A 12,171-nucleotide genomic window follows, 5' to 3' on the forward strand; every position below is an offset into this window, starting at 1 on the left:
TCTGTTTGAAAGTGACATTCTTTACTGACCACAGGTCAGGAACTCTGTACAGCAACTGTGTAGACAAGGGTATGAGGCAACTGGGCTTCCATCATCCCTGCAAGTTGAGATTGACTCCTTAAAGGGAAGCATACCCTTCCAGTCAAAGCCTTGGTAAAACAACCACTTTCTCCAATTGTGTCCTGCCACAAAAGAAAAATGGATTCTTATTCCACTGATGCAAACGGCTATATTACCATAAGTTGAGGATACTCACTGAGAGTTTCCAAATTCTATAGGAACCAGGCAGAGAGAAACAAACATGCTCCAAATTTTGTTCATAGGAATATACCTTACTCAATTATTAAAGGCCATAAATAGTTCAAAATAAATTTCCTCGACTGTGAAAACCCAAACAAGGATCAGCAATATTCCAACCAAAAGTCAAAAAAGTTGCTTCAGCTTTCTGAGTTCAGTCCATTTAGTTAACTCTTGTTTTGCTTGATATTCATGAATGTTTCAGCTCTTCATGAGTCCTGTACTATTTTCCTTTATTCCAAAGGTTACAATTTCCAAAGCTATCATAAACCTATATTTCAGAGCACCTGTTACAGTTCTATAGCTTATTAGAAACCATCTTTTGAAAAGGATTAAAACAAGACAACAATTGTCTGTGAATAGCAAAATGTCCAGGGTAATTACAGTTAGAAACACAATTGACAAAAAAGTTTGGTTATCTCCCTAATGGTTTACAGTAACTTAAAATAGCAACTGAGGACTAAGCTCTGATTTTTATCTTGCCCAGATTCCTTTCTAAGGAGTCTGGGGAATCATGCCCTACAAACCATAAATTCTCATCAGATGGGTTTTATTTAACCCTGTATATTGTGACTTACTTTCCAATCTGACTGTGGCATAACAAGGAAGAAAATTACAATGTTTTACCCCAAAGTATATTTCCTTGCCATACCTTGAAATTGCCCTGCAAAATCTCTTGTGGGAAAAGTCCACATTCTATAGAAAATCTTCTTTCTCCTTTGTTTTCTTTCCTTTGTTTCCAGATCCAAGAGATAATCAACTAACAGCCAGGTACCCTTTTAGGTCTGATAAACATTTTACAACTCTGCTATCTGAGAGATTCCTCTGCACAATAAAACTTGGTCTCCACAATCCTTTATCTTAGCCCGAACATTCCTTTCCGTTGATCCCAGGTGTTCGGATAAACTCAACCAATAGTCAACCAGAAAATGTTTAAATTTACCTATAGTCTGGAAGCACCGCCCACCCCACTTTAAGTTGTCCCACCTTTCTGAACCAAACCAATGTATTTCTTAAATGTATTTGATTGATGTCTCATGCCTCTCTAAAAATATATAAAACCAAGCTGTACCCCTACCACCTTGGGCACATGTTCTCAGGACCTCCTGAGGGCTGTGTCACAGACCACGGTCACTCATATTTGGCTCGGAATAAATCTCTGAAAATATTTTATGGAATTTGACTCTTTTCATCGACAGTAGTTTCAATTATGTGTTACAATAGTAATTCCTAGCATCTTTAACTTTAAGATAAAACTTGGTAAGTTGCTTTGTGTGCTAACTGCAGCCAAGATTTGCTTTCTTAATTAAGGGCGTGGTTATTCCATATGTCCCCAGGCCTTAATAGTTGTGAAGCCAGCAAGTCAAATAGTTCTCAAAACCCAAAAAGCAGTTTGTAACCTTAAAACACTTAGCAAACCTTGCATCGGATCTGCAGTTTACCAATAATCTCTAAGGCTTTTTTTAATTTCTCAAAGATTAAAGTCATGTGAACTAAAAGGTACTACAGATTTTATATTCCCTTTAAAAAATATTTGATCTAAGCACTTGTCTTTCTTTAGGCCAAATTAATTAGAGCTCTTTTGACAGGCATTACACACAGTACACAGACATGCAGAAGAAAACCCAGTCGCTGGGTGGGGCCCTTTAAAGGACAGGCCTGGGAAAACATGCAGATATCAAACCAGAAAGAAACTTATTCCCTAAGGCAGGATTGCTAAACAAAGCCTTGCCAAGCAGTTACAGGCCATGCCCCCAGGATGTAAAACAAGATGAGGCTTGCAGCACAAACCATACAGACATGCAAAGCACACCAGATTGGCCACAGCCCAAGACCAGCCCCACAAATCCTGTTTCACAATTACGCTTTACAGAAAAAATAAACAGTGATTGTTGGGGGATCTGGCCTAGCAAAGGGGGAAAATATCTTTAAGGCTTAACTGCTGATGGAGTGGAGAGGAGGAAAGAAAAAAATTTTTTTAATGCTTGAGGAAGAACCTCTTATTCTTATGCAACTGATTCCTCCACCAGGGAGAAAAGATTAAGCTTAATTACTGTCCAAAAGAGTTAAACCCGTTAGCCAGGGAAGAGGAAGGCTGTGGCAGCAGTCTGTGGCTGGGAACCAGTCAGCTGGCTGTGGGGGACCTTTGAGCCATGCATCCTAGCCCTGCACAGGGTGTGGGGATCGGCTTGGAGCTGCTGCTCATCAGTCTGTCCTGGAAAAGGAAGAAAAAGGCCATGAAAAGTCTCCTGACCCCAGGGAGCAACAGCGGGTGGTGGTGTGGTTTCCCATAAGCTCAGAAGTCCAAGGATGAAAAGGCTTAGAAAGCCACAGTGAGAAGTTTTGTGTTCTCATTTCACTCACCACTTCTTGAGCCCCCACATTGCACACCAAAAATGTTGCAGGACTTTTCCTTAGTGCAGCTAAAGATGGTGTTTTTTGTCCCATGGCCATGAAAATTCAGGCTTGCAGACAATTTGAATGGTGAGTAAGACAGGGTTTTATTGGGTGAAAAGGAAGGAAAGGGGGAAACAGGGACTCTCTCTAGGCCAGAGTCCCTGCTAGAGCACTTCCTGCCAGACTGTTCAAATCCCAGGTTCCACACAGGAAGAGGAAGGGCCAGGCTCCTCCCCACTGCAAAGAGTGTGAGCTTCCCAAGGCTCCACCTCAGTGGGCGGGCTGGTTGGAGTGTCTCCAGGGACCCTCTCCCACTTGGCTGTCTCGTTAATATTTTTTGGGTGAATGGCATTTTTCTATTTAATATTATATCTGTGAGATTTATCCAGTTGTTGCATGTACCAATCGTTTATTCTTTTTTATTGCTATACAGTTTTTCATTGTATATGCCACAATTTAATTATCTTGCTCCTTCTTGTTGATAAACATTTTGGTTGTTTCTGGTTTTAGACTATTATGTGTAATGCTGCCATTAATATTCTTGTCTAAAAGGGCCATCTACACTCATTTTTTGGCACTCCTTTCTCTTGGTTCATTGAATTTTCAAGTCATACGGTTCATATATATTTAGCTTTAGTAAATACTGCCAAACAGTTTTCTAAAGTGTACTAATTTCCATTCTCATAAGCAGTGTAGAAGAGGTTTTGTTGCTCCACATCCTCATCAACGTTTGGCTGCCATGAATATTCTTGCCTAAAAGGGCCATTACACCCATTTTTTGGCACTCCTTTCTCTTGCTTCATTGAATTTTCAAGTCATACGGTTCATATATATTTAGCTTTAGTAAATACTGCCAAACAGTTTTCTGAAATATACTAATTTCCACTCCTACAAGCAATGTAGAATAGTTTTTGTTGCTCCATATCCTCATCAACACTTGGCATCTTCAGTACTTTAATTTTAGCCATTTAGTGATATCTCACTGTGGTTTCACTTTGCATTTCCCTGATAACTAATGATGTTGAGCACCTTCTCATATGTGGGTTGAACATTTGGATATTCTCTTTTTTGAAGTGTTTAAATCTTTTTGCACATTTTTAGAATAAGATTTTCAATTTTTTTTGTTATTGATTTGTGAGAGTTCATTGTATATTCTAGAAATGATACTTTATTGCATATTTGGACTGGAGGTAACTTCTAATTTATGGCTTGACTTTTTATTCTTTTAGTGTTGTCTTTTGAGTAAAGATGTTAATTTTAATGAAGTTCAACTTAGCAATCTTTTCTTTTGTGATTAATGGTTTCTGTGTTCTTTTCAAGACATCTTTGCTATCCCAAGTTTATGAAGACTGTTGTCTTGTAGATGCTTTACTGTTTTACCTTTTGTATTTATTTCTATGATTTATCTTTAGTTAGTTTTTGTGCATGGTGTGAAGTAAGGTTCAACATTTAGTGTTTTTCTGTATGGATATTCTATTGACCCAGTACCGTTTAGTAAAATGACCATCCATTTCCCACTGAATCAAGTGGCCTTTCTGTGGTAAATAAGGAGACCATACGTTTTGGGTTATGTTTGTGTTTTTCTGTATGTGTACCAACCCCACAGTATAAAAAAATTTATATCTGATAGTTTAAAGCTCTCTAGCTTATTCTTCTTTAATTTTGCCTTTTACTATTTTAGCTTGTTTTCTGTAGTTTCATATAAATTTGAGAATCAGCTTGTCAGTTTTACACACACACACACACACACACACACCATACTGTTGGGATTTTAACTGGCATTGCTCTGAATCTAGGGATAAAACCAAGAACTAACATCTTAACAATTTTAAGTCTTGCATTCTAAGCATTTTGTTTATCCCTTCAGTTATTTAGGTCTTTAATTTCTCTCAGGCATGTTTTGTAGATTTTAGTGTTCAGATCTTGAATGAAGTGCTTGGGTTTTATAAAAGTGACTATTAATCCGAATCATTAATTGGTAATGTTTACAAAATCTCTAATAATTTTACTATTATTTAGAGCCTGCAACTGTATTAAGATCTCTCTCTGAGATAGCAATTTTCCATATTAGCTAAGTAATATCTAAAAGTACTCAGTACTATAATTTCACTTACTTTACAAATTGTGTTCAAAATGTTTTTTGCAGTATATTTGCTTCTTATTTTTAAATTTGATTAAGTGGTAGCATTATTTAGAATCTGATTTATTTTCTGGTTAAATATATTAAGATGATACCCTGTCGCCATGCCTGAGGTCTGTGATATATTTGTTAAATGAAGGGGGAACTGGTGAATTGGCAATTTCAATTTGGTTTTAAGTAGTTTATCTCCTCTCTATATTAAAATCTTCTAAGTTATTAAACCCAAACATCAATTTTAGACGTAGAGAATTAAAGTTGTGATTGCATGATGCCAAAATATTTAATCAATTTAGTTTAAAATGTTAAACTAATGGTCTTAACTGTCCAGTTGTACAGTTATCTTGGCACAATTCAAAAATTGGCTGTAATTTTGTCTGAATTAACTGAATCAGCCTGATGCAATTTAAACATGTCCTAAGCTGCTGAAAAATTGGTGTGTGCATATCCATTACTGTATTAGTGTGTAGTGGTAGTATTAAACGTGTACATTCGCTGAGTTGAGACTATCTTTTATTTATCTGAATATCACTAAGTGCTGTAGCACATAAGTAAACTTTCTCAATGATTTTATTTCTTTTTTTAAAATTATAGGCCACTTTTGTATGGTAGAGATCTTTGCTTTTTAAATTTTATTTTAGTAACTTCCATACATGTTCTCTTTAGTTTTTAAAGTTTAATATCACCCAACACCAAAACTTGAATTAAAGTTGTGATAAAATATAGTAGTAGTTCACTTGTTTTACTATTGTACTTTGAATATGAAAGTTTGATGATGTTAAAACTAGCTTATTTCCAAATGTCAAGGATACATAAAGTGTTCAAATAATAGTTATAATAATAATGGCTAACATTAACAAGTATTCACTGTGAACCAAGCAGTGTTCTTAGCACTCTACACAAGTAACCATATGTAACCCTCACAAAAACACTGAGGTAGGTAATGTTCTTATCCTCATTTTGCAGAAATTTAATAAATGGCTTAATTTATTTGCATTTTATCTTAAGTTTCTGATTGTAGTGTAATTAAAATTCATTTGAAGAATTTGATAGAAAACATAATGCAAATCTTCTATGCTTTTTTTCTTTTTAAATAGAAGAGTCATGCCCTATCCTGAGAAAAGAGGGACATCAGCTGACATATGACAACATAAACAAACTTGAAGTTTCAGGTAGGCAATATAATCCTTTGCAAAGTAATATTTTATGTAAAATTATCACCAAATGCTAGATATGGAATACACTATAGGTGAATCTTTGATACTGCAATTTAAGATCATAGCATTAATGTAAAAATTTTAAGAATTCTTTTTAATTTTTTTTTTTTTGAGACAGAGTCTCACTCTGTCACTAAGGCTGGAGTGCAGTGGTGTGATCTCAGCTTGCTGCAACCTCTGCCTCCTGGGTTCAAGCAATTCTCCTGCCTCAGCCTCCCAAGTAGCTGGGACTACAGGCACATGGTTAATTTTTGTATTTTTGGTAGAGATGGGGTTTTACCATGTTGGCCAGGCTGGTCTCGAACTCCTGGCCTCAAGTGATCCATCTGCCTTGGCCTCCCACAGTGCTGGGATTGCAGGCATGAGCCACCATGCCCGACCCATAAAAATTTAAGGTAGATGATGTAGAAAAAATTCTGAGCAGGGTTCTATATGTTTAATCTGTGATCAACAATACCTCAACCTCTTGGAGAAAAAAAAAGTTATTTAAAATTATAATAGTTGTGTCCATTGTAGAAATTTTGGAAGAAGAAAAAAAATTTGTGAGAAGGAAGATGTCATCACCCAGATAAAGACAAGATTACCATTTTGGTAATCCTTGTTATCTTTCCTTTTGGTAATCTTTCTTATCTTTCTTTCTCCTTCTTTTCCTCCTCCTCCTCTTCTCTCTCTCCCACATAAATGCTAATGAGCATGTGACACACACACAGTTATAATTCTTATATTACATTTCATGTGTATGCATTTCCTGTCATCAATACACATTTCTTTAAAGCATAATTTTGTAAAAGACTGCTTAGATTTAAACTGAATGGCTGTACTATTTTTAATCTAATTTTCTTACTTTAGACATCAGAGCTGCTGCAATGAGTTACTCTAATTTTTACTTTAGATAATTCCTAGGTCAAAGGAAATTAAAATTGAGTGTTTTTGAAATATATTCATGATTTTTTTTTCTAGAAAAATGGCTACACATTCTATATGCAAAGTGAATTTCATTCTCTTTTACCCTAAAAGGAGAAAAATAAAATCAAGAAATTTTGCTGATCCCAAGCAGCAAGATTTCGTTTGAAGTGGATCAATTAATAGATAAGGGCAACACAAAATTCTGTTTAGAAATTAACATTTCTATTAGTTTATTAAATTGAATCATTTGTTACATTTTACAGGTTTTGATCTAGGAGACAGCTTTTCTCTAAGACGTGCATTTTGTGAAAGTGATAAAACCTGTTTCAAGTTGGGAAGTGCACTTCTTATTAGAGACACTATGTAAGTAAAAAATTATTTTCTTAATGTTTAATAATACTCCATAAATCATTTTCTAAAGAGATTTCAAATAATTTGTTTTAAAAATAAAGTTTCTCAATAGCATCACCCTCACTGGAATGCAGTGGTAAATATGTTGTTAATGTATTTGTTGTTTATAAAAATCATTGCAATCTAATCTTGGCTTTACAGTGTAAATACCATTTATATGTACAGAAAAAGGCACGATCATTAGATAATAGTAATTAAATCCATTTCTGAAGAAATATCGTTTATGTTTAAAGTAGACATAACCAATATTAGGGTTTTCAATGTAAAGGTTAAAACATAAGGCACTATATAGATTCAGAGTCAAAAGACTGATATTTATTGTATAAATTTTTTAGATTTTCTATGCTTCTTAAGTTAAAATAAAAGAATTTAGGTCTTAGGTGTTCATCTTATCTATTGTATAGAGTACATAGTAAATAAAAAGCTGTTTTGTGCTTTTATTTTTGTTCTCGATACTCGCATGTGTGAATATACTGCAATAAAAACCCATCAAAATTCTACTTGGCTTAATATGCAACACAAATGTTTTTGTGTGAAAATATGTATGTTTTCACTTCCTGGGCAGTAGCCTAATATTTAAGACAGACAAGATTGTGGAGAATCTCAAAATTTGAATTCTTAAAGGGAAATAGCATTAATCATCTCATTGCCCTTGCTCAGACGTTTGTGTAAATGAGGTTCATAACCTACACTTTTTCCCTGAGAAAAGTTTCTTTTAAACCTATTTTGTGATACTTTTGGTAATTTTCATTTAATGACTGAAATGGTTCCTTAAAAGTAAACTGCTCAATACTTGGTAAGAAACAAGAATATTAAGGAAGGAAGGAATTTCAAATCAGGGGATATAATGGATGATTGTTAGGTGGGACACTTCAGCAGATGTAACTGTATGGACCTGTGCTACAGCGGCCGCTGTTCGGGTGGTCTCATAAGCAGGCATTAAACTCTCAGGGCACAGCAGTTCCATGCTTAGGTATGCATATGCCATAAAGAAAAGATGAGAGGTGCAATATTTCTCACATGTATATATTTAGATGTTTCTTAACTAGTAGTAGATAACTTTAATTAATAAATTTAAGAAAGGCAATACATTCTGTTTAAAAATTAAGATGCATTTTCTCTCCCCACCTTCTTTCGGATTTAAACCCCTGTAATTCTGGCCAGATGGCAAAAGGATTTTGGCAAAAGGAGTGAAACCTTTTAAAATTCACTGGACTACATGTGAGAAGACTTAGCTGATTTTACGTAGCTACATTGGAAAACTTGCTGCCACATTTAGACAATGCTATTTCTTTTTGAATTTATGTGATTATAAATATTAGGCAAGACTTGGAATTTGTTTTCTGAATTTTGGTTCTAAATCACTGCCCAATCCATGGGTAATGAATGTAAGTGAATTCTCTGGTTCTGTGGAGCAGAACCTGGTACCTCCACTATAAGAAACCGGGGGTATCTGGTTGAGCTGCCCAGTGAGTATCAAGTAGCTTGGCTCATTTCCACTTACATTTCACTTGTTGAGCCAAGTATGCTAGGATGCTTCTCTTGCATGATGCCATTTTGATTTTTCAATGAGACTGAAATAAAGTTGCAGCTATTTATATATTTGTAAATAAGCTGCTTTGCAGAGTCAGCATGGGAAAAGGCAGATACTATTTTATATGGAAAATGGGGATGCTTTCTGTGCCTGAGCTTCCTTTTATTGTTCTGGCATATCCCAGGTGAGGTTCATGAGAGGAGAGACCTAATGAGTATGTTGGTCTGATACCTGTTAGGCGTATTCAATGCCTTGAGCCTTGCTTAATGTAAAACTCCCAAAGACCGCTTTTGCAGGGGCCTTCCAGATAGACATCTGTCAGGTCCACAACACAGGTACTAACAAGGGTAAATCGTGAGTCTCAGGCAAAATACAAGTCACCTTTTATCTCTGGATAACAATGCAGTAACCAAGAGCTTCTGCCCTGGGCAATAGTATCACACCTTATCAGTTGCCCATGGTTCTTTTGGGTCCTGTACCCGTGCTAAAGTTATAGGGAAGCTTATGAGAGGCCACACAGACAGCATATATGTTCCCTGGAGGAGGGTCCCTTCCCCAGCCATTCCCCTACCAACGGTTAATTGTGGAGGCCACACTTTAAATTTCCAAGGAGTGACTTGTAAATTATACTGCGGACTCTCCCCCCAGGGGGCCACAATAGCCAACCATCTACAGTGAGGGGCTTGGAGGGTCCATGGCCAACACCAGGTTTTTTTGTTATTGTTTCCCTACTTTTAGGGGTGTTGGGGCAGGCAATAACAGATTACTGTTCATCCCCGTACCTGGTTGGAGAAGGTCATCCTTCCTCTCATAGATCTGGCCACATGGCCTGGCCCTACATGGGTCAGTGACTAACTAGCTAATTCTATAACTTTCAGGTAATGAACCACAAGGTTTAGCCTTGATAAACTGCCCAGCATCGGTTCAGATTACCACAGGTGTCACCTCTTTGGTGATCACTATCTACACTGCCTTGAGTTCAACTTATTAACTACTTTATCTACACCTGGTTTTAAACCAGATGTTGTCAGTGTTAGGCTGGACTGCAGCAGCAATCAAGGCAGCAGCAGTCCTCTGGCTAGACCTATCTGTACACCATGCCCCATCAGGAGTGGTGGGGGTGCCTCAGGCTCCATGGCCTTATCTTGCGTTAGGCCTATAGGCTTTAAGACCTCTTGTAAATCTGTGCTAAGGAACTTGTACTCAGCATACTTCACTGCTGCAAGTAGGGGCCCCACTTCGCTAAAGTGGATGTCTGCACCTTCCCTATCCAGGGGGTTGTCACCCATGAGTGTACCTACCACACTTTTGGGTACACTGTGCATGATGACTGTATCCCATTCTGCCATGCTTTTATGAGCCTGAAGGGCAGCATAAGCACTTACTAACTGCTTCCCAGTCCGGGGGGTTGTTATCCATGAATGCACCCATCCTGCTATTACTAACTGCTTTTCTATCAAGGAATACCAGAGCTCAGCTCCCTTCCATAGCTGGGGCCAAAAGCCTACTGATATTCTCAGGTGCTCCGTGCACTGCCATAGGCCCTAACTGAAACTATCTGTGGTCACATGCACATCTAACTTAAATGGGCACCTCTTGTCAACTACCTGTAGGGCTTATGCCTGCTAATTAGCCTGCTTGGCTACCAGAAAGACTGTCTCAGCAGCATCATCCCAATCCTAGGCAAGGGGAGCATTGCCACTTCTAAATCTGCAAGAGAATCAGAGGTTAACATAACATCATTAATAAGATCATGACACATGGTGCGGCTATGTATATAGCCCCGCAGCAACACTGTGAAAGCCCACTGTCAACTTCCCATCAAGGCAAACTGACGGCCTTCTGCCTCCCTGAGGGCTGCCACAGCAGTAGTCACTTCATGTAGGCAGTGCCCCACATATGGGGTGAGAACAGCAGCTAGAGAGCCAAAATCACTTGGGGGCACTGAGCCCAGCAGAAGATCCCTCATGTGGGAGAGAAAGCATTCATCATCTGGCCCCCAGGTATTCAGATCAAATGGTCTGCTCTATACCCATCTTCCAGAGTATTTGCACAAAATAAGTATATGATCGCCATTTACTCACAGTTTCTAGTATCTCTCCAGCATCATTCCAAACAGTCCGTATGGCTGCCATCAGCCGTTCGATTAATGTGTGTTCACCATGCCCTTGTGCCAACCATCGGCACAGATGCAGCCACTGACAAAGGGAGGGGTGAGTTGTGATAAAAGCCAGCTTTTCCATCTCGGAGGTGGAGCAAGAAATGCTGCCAGCCCCCTTGTCCCAAAGACAGAGTAGCCAGGCAGGGAGGGGCACTGGGTGCTGCTGACACTGTTACCTAATTCTCACAACTCAGTGGGTGTATAAGCACTATAAGAGGTGTGTTCCACTGCTGTGGGGGGTTCCAGGGCTCTCCACTGGGTTCCCATCAGATGGTCATGTTGTACTTTTTGACAGATCATAGGGTGAGCCCGCAGTGGTGGAGCCCCCTCCTCCTCGGGATCAGACCAAATGGGACTGTCCAGCCTGGAGGACAGGCTCAAGGTCACACTAACAGCTGTTGCTAACTCCTGTTCCAGGCTGTTTATCTGGGCCTCCAAGTGCCCTGCTTGCACCTGAAAGTCCCTCACCCCCAGTTCTGCTTCAAGCTGTGCACTTGGGTCCCTAGGCACACGGCTTGTGCTGGGAGGTCCCTTACCTGTGGCACTGAGCATGTATTTCACACAGTGCAGTCAGAAATGCCCATCCAACTCTGCTGGTGCAGGTGCGTTCCTTCTTGGTGCTGCGTGCTTCCAGCCGCCTCGGTGCTTTCTCCACACTCACAGGAGACCTATCCACTGCCTCCCACGTTTCCATTGGGGCCCATCCAAGCAGCACCGCTGACACCAGGTACCACAGCCCATGCTGCAGCCACATGGTCAACCCGGGAGCCTTCAGGGGCCAAAGACCCACTCACCTTATCCTGCCAACTACGCCAATTGTCAGGTCCATGACTATGCCAAATGTTATGCTGGGGTCAAGTTCCAGCTCATGCTGAGGTCTGAAGGGAGTAGGTGGGTGAGCAGAGAGCTAAAAGAACACTTGGAGGGCTATAGGCAGGTGAAAGGTAGCTTTATTCAGCAGCTCTCTCATCAGCAGCTGACACACACTAGATCTCTCCCACTGTTCGCCTTGTCTTGGCTGCTTCATCTGGTGGCTCCCACACACAGCTACGTGGACAGCTCTCCCTTCAGGGTCAGCAGCTTAACTGTTTCTCTCTCTGTGCATGAGTGA

General features: G+C 39.1%; 1 protein-coding gene across 5 annotated transcripts in view; it reads left to right on the forward strand.

Annotated features, from left to right (window-relative positions):
• The window catches only part of COL19A1 (collagen type XIX alpha 1 chain), a 356,800-nt gene that overhangs the window by 26,521 nt on the left and 318,108 nt on the right, over positions 1 to 12,171 (forward strand). For all 5 annotated transcript variants that reach the window (XM_054492353.2, XM_054492351.2, XM_063666306.1 and 2 more), the window contains exons 3-4: positions 5,929 to 6,003; positions 7,218 to 7,317. In XM_054492353.2, the coding sequence (XP_054348328.2) occupies positions 5,929 to 6,003; positions 7,218 to 7,317 (175 nt within the window). The remainder of the gene's footprint in view (positions 1 to 5,928; positions 6,004 to 7,217; positions 7,318 to 12,171) is intronic.

This window comes from Pongo pygmaeus, chromosome 5 (genome assembly GCF_028885625.2).
Source record: "Pongo pygmaeus isolate AG05252 chromosome 5, NHGRI_mPonPyg2-v2.0_pri, whole genome shotgun sequence".
Lineage (NCBI taxonomy): Eukaryota > Metazoa > Chordata > Mammalia > Primates > Hominidae > Pongo > Pongo pygmaeus.